A 15,327-nucleotide genomic window follows, 5' to 3' on the forward strand; every position below is an offset into this window, starting at 1 on the left:
ACTTTTTGTAATGTGAAAGTTACAGACCCATCTCTCTACTGAATGATGACCCCAAAAGTCTGGCAAAAGGGGTATTAACCAACACACTGTGTAGAGTGATTCCTTCCCTAATATACTCAACCCAAGTGGGCTTCGTCCCAGGCTGCCTTTAAAGAACCACAGGTGCACATTGGCATATATACTTTGGGACACTAGGCACATAAAGGAAGAAGTTGTGCATCATTGGATGCAAAACAGGCCTTTGACCAAGTCGAGTAGTTATACTTGTTCGGAGTGATGGAGAAATTTGGTTTTGGTCAAGACTTTATTGCCTACGGTAAATGGCTCTACAAGGGTCCTACAGCACAGATCAACTTTGAGGGGCACCAGTTGTATATGATCCAGATCCAACTTGACACACTCCAGGGATGTCCCCTTTCACTGCTAGTCTTTCTACTTGCCTTAGAATCCCTGGCAATAGCCATAACAATTCTCAACTCATCCATGCCATACATATGAAGAGAGGCAAAAATAACACATTACAAAATAAATCTAACATATTACTGAGACTACTTAATCCTCAGACATCTGTGCCTGTCCTTATGGACCTAGTAGAACATTTATCTGATTTTTTAGGATGCAAGGTTAAATGTGGAAAATGTGAGGTGATGCCAATGCCTGACATAACGTCAAGAACATGGATAGAGGGCACCAACTTGATATGGTTCCTGAAAGGGATTAAATAATTGGGCAGTCTGAGAAGTAGAGGATTGATGATGTAGTCTAAAACAACCTTCTGCCTTGAATGGCTAAGTCCAGCTTCAATTCAGTAAAACGGTCACATCTGCAGATATCACTGTGGGAGAGGATGTAAGCAATAAAGATGGCCACTGCCCCCCTTATTATTAAGTAATAACCATTATACCGATGGGAATGCCCATACCTTGTTACTTAGAATAGACTCAGAGATTTAGGGCCTGATTTTCAAACCACACTTTTAAGTAAGTTTACACTTTTGAGTAAGTTTACTACATTTTAGTAATCACAAAATGCACTTTTGCAATAACTTACACTTTTATAGTAACTTATACTCTTGTAGTGAGTTCAGCACCTCACATGGCCAACCACTAGTTTTACAATAGAAAATAATGACGGTAAGGACATAAAGGACTTAAATGAAAGCCTACAGGAAATAATGTTAAATTAAATTAAATTTAAATTTAAATTAATAAGGTAAATTAAAATAGTTAAACATGTAAGTAAATATAAATTAGTGTAAAAATAATATATATAAACAACTACTACATATTTATTGATTAACTCTAAAATATTTTAATAACATGTTGAATTAAAAATAAATTGACTTTAGATTTTATTTAAAATACTTACATTATTTTAGTTCATTCTATAAATCACTTATAATAATTTTGAATGTACATTATAATAGTATTTTCCATATACTTTGCCATAGGGAGTTTCCATTGTCACTGTTGAAATCTCTGCATTGTAAAGTATAAGGAAAATGTGTAAAGTTTATTTATCTCAAATAGATATGTTAAAAAATATTCCTGTGATGTGTAAATTAATTTGATATATTTACTTTGAATGCAGAACAAACAAATAAAATGCCACAACAATATTAAATGAATTCTGAATTAAAATTTTAACAAACAGAAATTTATTAAATTAAATTAAAATTATTTTTCTGCTGTTTAAATTAAAAAATAAATTCCCTCCTAAAGAGAAAATAACATTACTAGTTATTAACAGTGATGTATAGAATGAATTAAAATCAATGTACTTATTCTTACATACAAAGTATATAAAATATATCGCAATTCTTTCTGGGACTGCATAATTCTGATTCTGGTGGCCTATTCCCTGTGAGGGATAGATTAGTTAATAGGCACAACAGGCAAAGAAGAAGTACAGGGGAAGGTGCTTGAGTTGGAAGAGCTACTGTCATCTCCTTCTCCTGCAATTTTCCCCTTTCCTTTTTTTCTGTTTATCACTATTGCTATCTTTCTCTCAGTCATAATTGAAATACTTGGTAGTCCCCTCTAAGACTTTGTAACTTTCATATACAGTGGCTATTGGGCCTGTCCCTTTTTGCAGTTTTATCCCCAAACATTTTGCTTTATTTCTCCTATTTTTTCAGACCTGTTTTTGTTGGCATTAGGACTCGGGTCACTTTACCACTGCTAACCAGTGCTAAAGTGCATATGCTCGCTGTCTAAAATGTATTGGTGATTGGTTTATCTATGACTGGCACATTTGATTTACTAGAAAGTCCTGAGTATAATGCACCAGGTATGCCCAGGTCCTGTAAATCAAATGCTACTAGAGGGCCAGCAGCACTGATTGTGCCATCCACACAAGCAGCCCTACAAACATGTCTCAGGTCTGTCATTGCAGTGCCTGTGTGTGCAGTTAAAAACTGCCATTTCAACCTGGCAAGTGTGTGCACTTGCAAGGCCGAAACCGTCCCTTTTATTACCTAAGGTTATTTCCTTAGGTTACTCCTAAGGTAGGCCCATGGTGTCCCCATGGGGAGGGTGTAGGGTATTTAAAAGGTAGGACATACAATGGTCCTGATAGTGAAATATTGCTAGTTCCAGTTTTCAATATTTCCAGTCCTCTCTCTCCCATTAGGTAACATGGGGATTGCCTTGAAATATCTGTTAAGAGTAATTGCCTTTTGGGAGCAGATAGAGATGCTGAGTTTGAGGTCTTTTGGTGAAATAGTTTTTTGAATTGTGAGTTTGAGTATGCCACTTTTAGAAAGTGGGCATTTTGTTGCTTAACCATTCTGTGCCTCTGCCTGTCTGCTGAATACTCCTCTGGGTTAGGATGACAGTTGGGATGTTTGTTCATTCAGTCTAGATAGTCCCACAAAGGGAGCTGAAGTGTCCCCTGCATATCCTGATAGCCCATCACCAGGATGAAGGGTCTGCCTGAGCTAGAGTGGTAGGAGGAGCTGACGCTTGCACCTGAATAGGGCTGTGAGTGTCCTCACACAAAGCAGTCTCCAACCCCTTGGAGGGTGTCCGGGGCCAGGGCAGGTAAAGGCAGGGTCTTTTGCACTACAAAGACTCTCCTTTGAAGTTTTCCTACTTCAAAGACAGAAACGGCACAAGTACTGGACCTCTGACCAGTTTGGCGGGTGTCCAGTTTGGCGGGTGTCGGAGGCCGCCCGCCAAACTCATACCGCCATCTGACCGCCAGTGCAGTCAGAACACCGCCAGCCCTGTTACAAGTTTTCTGCTGGGCCGGTGGGCAGAAACAGTATTTCCGCCCGCCAACCAGGGGGAAACAGGGCTTTAACATTGACGATTACGAGCTAACTGCAATGTGGCGGAATGACGGGTGCAGCACCCGCTGTGCTTTCCACTGCCCGTAATTCGGGCAGTGGAAAGTGCGACAGGGCTGTCCATGGGGGCACCCAACAGCCCCTTTCCGCCAGTCTTTCCATGACAGTCCAACCGCATGAAAAGGCTGGCGGATTGGGGAGTCGTAATCCCCAGGGCGGTGCTGCATGCAGCTCCACCCTGAAGGATTACAACCGCCGACACCGCCAGGCTGTCGAATGGGTCAACCTGGCGGTGTTGGTGGTAGGACTGTGGCGGCTCTGCCACAGTTGTAATGTGGTGGTCGGACCGCCATGACTGCGGCGGACTGACCGCCACCACGAGTCTGGCAGTCTTAAGACTGCCAGACTCTTAATGAGGGACATAGTTTGTGTCCTTCCGGACTGAGGACATTCTGCCAGGAAGAAGAGCTGGATGATGTTTGAGGGACTGCCACTATGTCTGTTGCTTTGCCGTGCTGGCATGCTCCTTGCTGCTTCTGTCCTGAGAGTAAAAGGACTGGACTTTGCTTTCTACATCCTGCTTCCAAAGGTTCTCCAAGGGCTTGGACTAAGCTTGCCTCCAGTTAAGAAGTTCAGGGACATCAAAGACATCATCTGCAAGCACCTGGGCTCTCTTGCTGAGAGTCCTGACTTGCCAAGTGGTACCAAATCCAGTTCCTGACCCCTTAGGGGGTGAGCACTGGTGTAACCAAGAAGAAACCATGTACATTGACTCCAGAACGACTTCAGATCAGGTGCCGCTGTCTGACTCCATGCTGCTGCCTACACCGGAGCTGTGGTCCCTGCTGAGTTCAACAGCCGTGACCTGCAACACAGGCCCAATGCCACAGCAATGCCTCCGAAGTCCCGCCAAAGCTTGAGTCCCTAGTGCTGTGTCACTGATGTCCATGACACCTGACTCTGCTGCAGCACCGTTGGCCCTGTGGTGTGATCATGACACTGCAAAATCGACGCCTCGCATCCTGACTTGCAGGATTCATTGACCCTGCCTTGTCGTAGGGAACCAGTGCCTTGCAACTGACGCCACACCACCTCCCCTGCAACCATAAGGAACCAATGCCTTATCTCCCTTGCCTAGCAGTAAGGAGCCAATGCCTCGCCTCCCCAGTTACAGTAGGTAACCAACACCGCACCAGCTCCAGGGACGCCTTACCTCCCCAACTCTGTGCCACGTCTTTGTTTCCTCATCGTTTTCCAAGGTACTGTGCCTGGGGTCTGTATGACTCCATGACCGGCTCGCACTCCTTCGCAAGTGGCATCAGACTGTTGGGAATGACTCCTTCAAGATGCTGTGATAGCTCCAGTTGGAGCTTTTGTGCTTCTTGGCCTTTTACTAAGATTTAATCTTAGATACAAGTTGGCTATATTTCTAAACTGGTGTGGAGTACTTTTGAGGTGTTTTCACAGTGTTACTTTGTGTGTGGACAAATACTGTACCCATTACCTCTGAGATAAGCCTTACTGCTCAAGCTAAACTACCAAGGGGGTGAGCAGGGGTTATCTTAGCTGTTTGACTCCCTTACCCTGACTAGAGTGAGGGTTCCTACTTGGACATGTTGCAAACTATTCCCAACTAGAAGCCCCATTTCTAACAGTGGCATATACGTTATGGTTATTTTTCTCTGAAAATTACTAAATAAAGATTGCAAAAAATGAAAGATTCAAACTCTGTTTCAGCCTTGTTTTTCCTCTGTTCGTTAACCTTCAATGCATTGTGCTACATTTTAGCTGTTTCCTGCAATATTTGCGCGCATTAACAAGCATGCATGTTATTGTTTGTGATATTATAAAACACTATTATAAATCATCCTACTCAAGAATTTTATCATGTTTTCACAGCCATTTGTTCTACTCAGTAAGCACTCAATGGCCATTGCGTCTTCATAAATCCATTGCTGGTGATTTTTCCAGCAAACCAATCTGAATGTCGAGTAGTTAGAAATGTGTGTAATTACATGGAAACAGCTCTGCTAACTACAGATTACTAAAAGAGAATCTAAGTTTTGTCTTCATTAGTCAAAGCCCTTTCAAAAAGTCTCCTCCCGCACATTCTCTCCAGTACTCCGCACAGTTTCACCTAAATTCACCCTCCACTCTTAAATAGTGGCTCCCTGAATACCTAGTGTTGTTTAATTCCACATCGCATGTGGTAACACAATAAGAAACACTGTGTGATATTTTACATGTTTACAATGTGCTACATATACATCAAGAAGTGCATAAAAGCCGAAAAACGAATGTGTTATTTTTTCTATTTTAGATGTATTTCAATGCCACATTAACAGACTCATCGAAACTACTGAAGCCTCTCCTGGTCTTTGCCTTCATAATTGGTGGAATTATTTGTGGCCTGACTCGCATTACTCAGTATAAGAACCACCCAATGGACGTTTACTGTGGTTTCCTACTGGGAGGGTGTATTGCTATCTACCTGGTAAGTATTAGAAGCAACAAATGCATGTGAGTGTATTCCGAATTATACATTTTACTAGGAGCATTTCCTTCTTCCAGCAACCGTGCTCCAATATGAGATTTGAAAAGTTAAAACCAAAATAAGACAACACATCATTTGTATTAACTTTTATGAGGAAAAGTTACAATATATATGTGGAATATTCTCAAAGCTATATTACCAATCGATAAATCAGGAGAAGATAAAAAAATTCAGAAACTTTAAAAGCAAAAATGGAAAGCTAACATTCGACCTAAGCATTAAAACAATCCCTGCTTAACCTACCTTTGCTGGATACATTTTCTATTGCCGCTTATAACCTCTCGGTCTTGCTCACACTAAACTGTGAGCAAGACCGAGAGGTCAAAACACGTAGGTGGTGTCTTTTGAAGTACTCATTTGGATAAAGTAATAAACTCTTCTGGAGTGCAACGAGTCAATTGCTTTGCAATTGTTTGTTTTTGGAGATTATAGAGGAATGGTCCTTTCCTCAGGTGTGGACCCGTGAATTTGCGCTACAATGTGGACCGTTTGATGGATCATATATATATATATATATATATATATATATATATATATACATATATATATATATATATATATATATATATATATATATATATATATATCCAAAACCAACAATTGTAAGACAATTGGGGGGTTATTCTAACTTTGGAGGAGTGTTAATCCGTCCCAAAAGTGACGGTAAAGTGACGGATATACCACCAGCCGTATTACGAGTTCCATAGGATATAATGGACTCGTAATACGGCTGGTGGTAAATCCGTCACTTTTCCGTCACTTTTGGGACGGATTAACACCTCCTCCAAAGTTAGAATAACCCCCTTGATTTGTTGCACTCCAGGAGAGTTTTATTGGTTCTATCCAAAGAAGTATAAAAAAGAGTAGACACCACCAAGGCGTTTCGGCCTCTCGGTCTTGATCACAGCAACAACAAGCAACAATTATTGGTTTTGGATATGTCAGAGGAATGGTCCCTTCCTCACGTTTGCACCCGTAAAATGTGCGCGCCACAAGGTTGACCTTGGATGGTATAATATATATATATATATATATATATATATATATATATATATATATATATATACTGTATATATATACTTGGCACACACCACACACACATATATAAATATATATATATATTACTGCAAAAGGTACATTGATATTATCAATGATGTCATGAGTGATGTAATATCTGGGGTAATTAGCAGTGCATGACAATGGCCTGAGTTATAGTTACCTTAGGGCACGAGTTATAGTTACTTGAAATAACTCTAACAGCTGACTTTATATGATTTCATAAAGATGTTAATGTAATCAAAACTGTAATACCTAAAGCATACCTAAAACATTTCCTTCAGAAATTATAAAAATGAGAAAGCATTATCACCATAGAAATTATGGTCAGTGCTCTAAAAAACTAAAAAGAGGACATATTTTCTGAGTTCCCAAATAGCGACAAAGCATTTTCAAATGACTTCCTATCTTGATTTTTTTATGCAGTTTATCACTTGATTATAATTTACAGTTAAAGGAGAGAATGTAGCATTACGGCCAGAGCTGCAGACTTTGCAACTGGGGAACTAGGTTTGAGTTTCAGCATCAGCGCAACATCCTGTGATTCTGGGTAAATCAAGTAATCTTCCCATACTTAAAGCCCAGAAGGAGCGTATCCTTGTGTAATGTAAGAGATGTGCATGTAAAGCACTCCAATGCCTTCGGGTCAAGTCTGCACTATATAAAACTGCACAAAATCAAAAAAGTAAGTGTTTTGCACCTGTCTGTCACTGGGCAATACTTGGGCTACATTTGCGTGATATTTGTTATGCATTTGGGCTCTTTTTTCCCTGATGGCCATCTTGGGAGACTTATGTGTTATGATGCTCACTAATCTGCTCATTTACTACAGTATCCTCAGTAGAAAATGCTTTCAGTTTTCCACTTCAATTTCAACAAAAGGATGGTCAGATGTGCCACACTTTTGGCATAAATTCAGAATGTTAGCACTCTAATTGCTCATTAGAACAGTGTAGTTAACTGTTGATTACCGGGTAGTTAACTGGCAGTCTGCTGCTAGTATCAAAAGTGCATGTTTCAGTCTACATGTTAGAATGTTTTAATGAAATAGAAGAGGTAGATATTTGAGAACTCACTTAAAATATTTTTCTTTCTACAGCACTGACCATAATTTCTGTGACAAAATGAAACCTCTCATTTTGTTCCTTTCTAAATTGAATGTTTTAGTTTTACGAGTTTGATTCAATCAAGATGGCCTCAGGTGTGCCACGTTTATCACATTTAAGACAGATAGCGCTCTAGTTGTTCCTTAGAACACTCTGGGAGGCTTCAGTAGAACACAAGGGAATCAACTGACAGGCTGCTCCCATTGGAAATACATGTTTTACTGAGACTGTCAGACTTCATTCTCATATGGCTCAAAATGATAGTGTTAATTTACAGAAGATAAACCCTCATTATAACTTCTGGAGCACCTTCCATAACCTCTGTGGGAAAATCATGAGAAAACAGTTTTCTCTCAAACATGAATCGTGAACTTCCAGCAGAAGGCTTTTTCCCAAGGAAAAATCACCATAGCTACAAATGATTTATATTGCAACTAAAATCTGTTATCACCTTTTATACATTCTCCTTTTTTGACCTTCAAAACCTTCCATTCACCACATTGGCCCCAAGATGGCTGCCATCACATTCTGGTTGAAGTGCTGACAAGCAATCAGATCTCACCATGAGATATGTGTGTAGGCTCGCTTAGATATACAAATAAATTTTTCCTTTAATATCTCAAAAACTACTGAAAAGATTTACACCAAGTAACAAAAAGTGTTCTTTCTGGACAAAGAGCTACATTCCTGTCAAATTTGGTGTAATTCTGTTCAGCGGTTCGGGCTGCAGTCGTGTCTAAAATGTCTCTTGGAATTAACATGGGAAACACTCTTATTTTGACCCCCCCTTTTCTCAGACCCTTCTTGACAGATAACCCCAAAACTTTCCATGCTCAGCAAGACCCAACAAGACACTTTTTCAAAAATGTGATGAAGATTTGTCAAACTGTGCCAAAGATATAGCCATGTCAAAAAACGCTTTTCCTATCGGAAGTAGGTGCTAACCATAACTATATCACTGAAAAAAACAAAGGTTACAGAGACATTATAGTTAAGAAATAGAATTATTTTTAAATGTAGAAATCTGCTGGAAAAAAACAAAGGTTACATGGATGTTATAGTTAGACTAATTTTTCAGTCGTATAAAACCATAGACATTCAGCAGTTATAGTTACCTGAGCTAACTAAAAATTACGCCCCCACAATGCACTGCTTATGACCGCACATATTACACCACTCAGGACATTGTCAGTGACATCACTGATGACATCTCAAAAGACATCACTCATGACATCACTGATGACATCATCTAGTGAGTGTAAGTATTTTCTAAGACTATGTAACTCTTACTAGATATATAGTAAGCATTTACAAAGTTGCATTTACTATACTAGGTGTACTACTAATTTGTAATATTACTTCTAACATACATTATGTATGTAGCTGTGTCAATGAGTGTATATTTGTATGTAGGTCCCAAGGATGAGTGAGTGTGTGCATGAGTGAGTGCATGGCTGAGTGGCTGTTGAAGTGGCTGTATGTGAGTGGGTGCATCAATTTCTGTATCAGGGAGTCAGTGGGTGTATGGGTGAGTGATAGGGTGTGTGAGTAGTTTATGGGTGAGTGGGTGCATAAGTGAATGTATGGGGGAGTGAGTGGGAGGACATGTGGCTGTGTGGGTGAGTGAATGGGTGTATGAGTAACTGTTAGGGTGAGTGACTGTAGGGACTAGGGAGAAAGTGTATCAATGGTTGTATGGATCAGTGAGCATGTGCATGAGTGGCTGTATGGGTGAGTGAGTGGGTGCATGAGTGAGTGTATGGGTGAGTGAGTACACGAGTCTTTGTGTGGGTGAGTGAGTGGGTGCATGAGTGGCTGTATGGGTGAGTGAGTGGGTGCATAAGTATCTGTATGGGAGAGTGGGTGCATGTGTGGTTGTATGGGTGAGTAAGTGGGTGCATAGGTGACTCTATGGGTAAGTGAGAGGGTGCATGATTGGTTGTATGAGTGAGTCACTGGGTATATGAGTGAATGTATGGCTGAGTGAGTGTGTGCATGAATGGGTCCATGTGTGAGTGAGTGGGTGCATGAGTGGGTGTCTGGGTAAGTCCATGAGTAGCTGTATGGGTGAGTGACTGGCTGCATGAGTGGGTGTCTGGGTGAGTGAGTGGGTTCATGAGTACATGTATGGGTGAGTGAGTGGGTGCATGAGTAGCTGTATGGGTAATTGACAGTTTGTGTGAACAGTTGTATGGGGGAGTGAGTGGGTGCATGAGTGAGTGTATAGGTGAGTGAGAAGGTGTGTGAGTAGCTGTATCACGGAGGTTGTGAATTACTATATTATAAATGGGATTCCTCTTTAAAATGTATCCCATTTACTGAAATATGTTATTGCTATATATCATTGTATACCTTGGTAAATTATTAGAAAACTATTTTGTTCATTATTTAACTTTTACTTTTTTTAATAGGGTCTTTATGCAGTTGGAAACTTTCAGCCAAGTGAAGATAATGTGTCTCAACCTCCCCAACAAAGAGAGCCATTACGATCCTTAACAGACCTCAGCCAAGAAACTAATCGGACCTTACCAGGAAAAAATAGCAGTAGCAGTGACGGCCTTTCAACCCATCCTTCTGAAACTGTTTTGCATAGAAACCATAGGGAGACTGGTTCCCTAACAAATATCAAGAGAGCAAGTGCTGATGTAGAGATAATAACACCCAGGAGTCCAATGGGAAAAGAAAATATGGTGACTTTTAGCAATACTCTCCCAAGAGTACACACTTCAGCAGCAGTAGAGGAGACTGCAAGGAGAAATGCATCTATTCATGCCTCTATGGATTCTGCACGTTCAAAGCAACTTCTATCACAGTGGAAGAGTAAAAATGAAAGCAGAAAGTTGTCTCTTCAAGTTATAGAGACTGAAGCTGGCCTGTCCCCACAGCGAGTCATGGACATGCGGTCTAGCTCTGAACCTGTCAGAGTGGGTGTGAATGGTGAGCACCACTGCCAAAGCAACCCATACCTAAAACTCCAGCCTGGTAGTATGCCTGGATGCAATAGCAGCGGTATTATTGGGGGACCTCGAGTCTCTATTCAGTCTCGTCCGGGATCTTCACAACTGGTCCATATTCCGGAAGAAACCCATGAAGCTATAAACACATCCCCTAAAACAAGTTCTGCCAGGTCCAAGTGGTTAAAAGTAGCTGAGAAGAGTGTGGCATGTAGAAGCAACAGCCAACCACGAATCATGCAAGTCATAGCCATGTCAAAACAACAAGGAATGCTCCAGGGTAATCCTAAGAATTTAGAAGGCAGTACAGTCAGCTGCACTGGTTCCATTAGATACAAGGCCCTTACAGAGCATGAACCAACAAGCATTGTCAGGGTAGAAGCCCACCCAGAAAACAACAGACCGGTCATTCAGATGCCACAAGAAGGTGAAGGGAGTGGATCGTGGAAATGGAAAGCACATGAAAAAAGCGCCCTTCGCCAGGCTTATGAGCTTAACGATCTCAATAGAGACTCTGAAAGCTGTGAATCTTTAAAAGATGCCTTTGGTTCCATTGAGAGAAACAGAAGCAACATAGATAACATGGATCAGCATGCCCATGGAATTACCACAATTAGGGTCACACCTGTTGAGGGAAGTGAAATTGGTTCTGAGACAGTATCGATTGCATCTAGCCGTGACTCCACTCTTAGACGGAAGGCAAATATCATCTTAATTCCAGAAAGAGGAAATAGCCCAGAAAGCACCCGCAATATCTTCTACAAAGGCACCTCTCCCACAAGAGCATACAAAGAATGAAGTCTATTCCAGATGTCATCACCTGGAGTGAAGACTGGGTATGTTGTTGATGCTTGTGCTCCTTTTGGCTTTGAGCCTAAACTTTTCTTGATGTGCCAAATTATGAGCAATCAGCCAAACCACGCTTGAACATTGCTGATGTGGCATGTATGAGCTTTTGGATTTCAAATCCTGCAGGAAAGAAAAGCACACGGCAAGATTCTAGACAATCTGGAGAAATGTGCAAAACAAACGATTTATATCTACGAAAACTTTGAGTGACATCAATGGAAACACTGCTCTGGAATGCAAACACTTTATTTCCTGAATGTGCCAACAGTTTTGATTTTGCTGGTTCTAGCTATTTGATCCTATAAAAACACAGGAATATTTTGTAGGCTAAGCAACTATTGGTGTAGTATTTTAACACAATCAGGTCTTGCACCAACACCTAAAAACAAAAAAGGTGCTAACTTAACATGACACATATTGCACATATAATACACAAACTAATTGCTTTTGCAGTTTGGAGTTCACCTTATTTGATTAATATTGCATATGTTTAAAAAGGATGACAGTTATGGCTACATTCGCATAGATTACATCATTCTGTATTTACACAGTTTCTTTGTTTTAGCTATTCCGTCACTTTGCAAAATTGCAAAGACTTTGTTATTTTAACTCGACTGTGACCTGTGACACCTCCACCTTGGTGTGGTTCACTAAGAATGGAATAGTTGTCTGTGTGTGCGGTGTGCTTCTTCAGTTTCAGTTTTTCACATTTAGTTTTCTACAAGTGATTTTACACTATGGGACTGCTTCTTTGTAGGTGAACGTATAAACATGCTATTTTTTACATGTTCTTTTGAAAAGAAAATGATCAGCCTGATTTCACAAACTTTACAATCCATTTTTGATTTTTCCAAATTATTTCTTCTTCCATTTACCCATATAATAGTCCATCAACATTCATCATCGTATTTGCAACACATTAAGATTAAATAGCTAACTTTGGTCTCATAGTACAAGATTTACAAGGCCCTAGCGCCTCCTTGTGCTACATTAGCGTCATTTATTTATGCTAATGTGACTCAACGAAGCAAAAATCAATACGCCGTATTTATAAAGTGGTGCAATGCATGCATTGCACCAGTTTGTGACACATTATGCCTGACAAAATATATTTAAGGGGGCGTTCCAGCATTAAGAAGCCCACAAAAATACCGCAATGAAATCTACAAGATTTCATTGTGCTATTTTTGGCATCATTTTTAACACCTGCTTAAAGCAGTCATTGAAAGGACACATCCAATGAAATCAATGGGCCTCCTTGCATAATATTTTTTGACTAGTGCAGCAAAGCGCCACAACTGCACCAAAAATGATGACGCAGTTGGCCTAACGTGCACCATGGTATGCCGTATTGTAAATAAGGTGCACCCATGCTGTTGTTAGGTGGCGGTGGGAGGCACAAAAAATGTGGCTCATCAGTACTGATGCATCAGATTCTTGTAAATTTGGGCCAGAGTTTGTTCTATCATAGGCATGGGCCCTATTTCCTTCATCATCCCAAAGGAAAGCACTGTCACACCTACTTACATAAAGGTTTTTAGGCCTCTACATCTCATACTTTGTTCTGTACTTTGTACCGTGATCACAAAGCTATCAGTGTGAACTACATTGAAACTGTAAAATCAGTGCATTTGTAAAACATTATTTGTGGAAATTATGTAGTTTCCAGTCATTTACTTTCTGTGAAACAGATGGTTTTGCCCAGTGTGAATACATCTCAGATAGCGTGAGTTGCAATTAGTAGACAAATTATGCATGGTTCTTCCAGAAAGTGAAGAAAATCTATTGGTTTGTGCCTGTGCTACAAATATCATGCTCTTCAACCTCTCCACACAACATTTTCCCACTTTCAGATATCAAAACCTGACATAAATTTTGATGTTGGTTGGAAACCTCTCCATGAGAATTGTGAGCTATGTACTCAATAGCCGTAATCCTTTGATTAGTTGCATTGTAATCAACTGCAAATGGATTTCCACCAACATTTCTTCTTTTAGTCCATGGTATGAGCGCTAATGATTTTCTAGAAATTGTAAATAGGTGCAACATGGAGATGTTGTGTGGTAAAACATTTGGTTTTACCTTAGTATAGACTGAGGTAGATTTTACAGGGTATATGCTGTAGTACAGTATTGTTCAAATAAGGAAAGGAAACGTGTAGTTCTCTGTTGCCATACACATGTATGGCATTGATCATGATGTCAATGAATGGAATATGATATACGCCCCCTCTGGCAATTTGTTGTTTATCTGTAAGCAACGTGTTTACCTTATTTCTTCCAACTCATTCACTTAGCCAGTGGGTTATAACTATGCTGACAATTGCTTTTCAGTATTTGAATACTTGCTGCATTGTTTCACATACAATATTGATTTATTTTCTATGCTGTTTTTGCTTTTTCTTGGTGAAGATTCTAGCTTATGTTTATAATGCCATTGACCTCTACTTTACATATTGACTATGTGCATTTTTTTATACTTCAAGTGCCAAAATCTAATGTTTTTACCAATGCTTGTCCAGTTCTATTGTATTATAATTCTGATAATTAGAATATGGAAAAACAAAGCACTCGAATATCTGCATGTTTTTGATAAAGGAACTTTTGTAAAAATAATTAAATAAATAATCTTTCTGTACATGCAGATCCTTAATTGAGAGTGATCAATAGTTTAATTAATAAATTGCATCTTTTTGGAGTTCTAATTTTTCATACTTGCTAAACCGGGGGCACTTATTTCCTCATTAGGTCATGCTTTGGTGAAAAAATTAATATATGACTAAAACAAAAACTTTTTAAATAAGTGTAAAATAGTGTCTTTAATAAACTGTTATGCACATGTTTTCAAACTGAACAATTTGTAGATCGCGATAAATGTATTTTGTTAAATAAGTGAAAATCAACGCTATTGTGTGTTTTTGTGCTAAACATCACAAAAATAAAGAAATAAAATAAATGATGGTGGAAATTCCTTAGTTTGCAATGAATTAATGTTTGTATTCTTTTAACATGCTAACTATATTCTTTTTTACAAGTTTTACCTATTTATTGTATTTAAGACATTTCGTATAGTGCTGTGTGCATCACTTTCTTTATTTATCTGTTGTTGCAGGAATCTGTTGATGTGGATCAGCGATGTAGTTCAGTCTGTCCATTATGCTGAAATGTCTTGGTCGCCTGAATGCTTGCTTAGCCAGACAATTCCTGTTTACCACTAATAGTGAAACACTCAGACCATGTTTTCAGTTCTTTCATTAAGCATTTGTAGTGAATTTGTTACTTTAGACCTTCAGATTCGTTCAACAAGATGCACTCATCAAGGTTGGCATTTTTCTTCTTTTTGCTCCTGAACTTCTTTTGCCAGGTTGCTTTGGCATGATCATAGATTATTGATGAGTGTATAGTGTATTGCTAGATATTTCAAGTAGTTAGGGCCATAGACCCCAGAAATTTGTGTTACCCCTAATCCAGTGTGAGTCAACAGTTTTAAGCACCATGGCTATGTTAATGTGTTTGGTTT

At 39.6% G+C, this 15,327-nt stretch overlaps 1 protein-coding gene across 1 annotated transcript in view; it reads left to right on the plus strand.

The window, feature by feature from the left end:
- PLPPR4 (phospholipid phosphatase related 4) overlaps window positions 1-14,788 on the plus strand; it is a 250,656-nt gene extending 235,868 nt beyond the window's left edge. The window contains exons 6-7 of the mRNA XM_069232140.1: window positions 5,610-5,783; window positions 10,417-14,788. Of these exons, the coding sequence (XP_069088241.1) occupies window positions 5,610-5,783; window positions 10,417-11,757 (1,515 nt within the window). The 3' untranslated portion in view covers window positions 11,758-14,788. The remainder of the gene's footprint in view (window positions 1-5,609; window positions 5,784-10,416) is intronic.
- The last annotated feature ends 539 nt before the right edge of the window (window positions 14,789-15,327 follow it).

The sequence above is a fragment of the Pleurodeles waltl genome, chromosome 4_2 (assembly GCF_031143425.1).
Source record: "Pleurodeles waltl isolate 20211129_DDA chromosome 4_2, aPleWal1.hap1.20221129, whole genome shotgun sequence".
Classification (NCBI taxonomy): Eukaryota; Metazoa; Chordata; class Amphibia; order Caudata; family Salamandridae; genus Pleurodeles; species Pleurodeles waltl.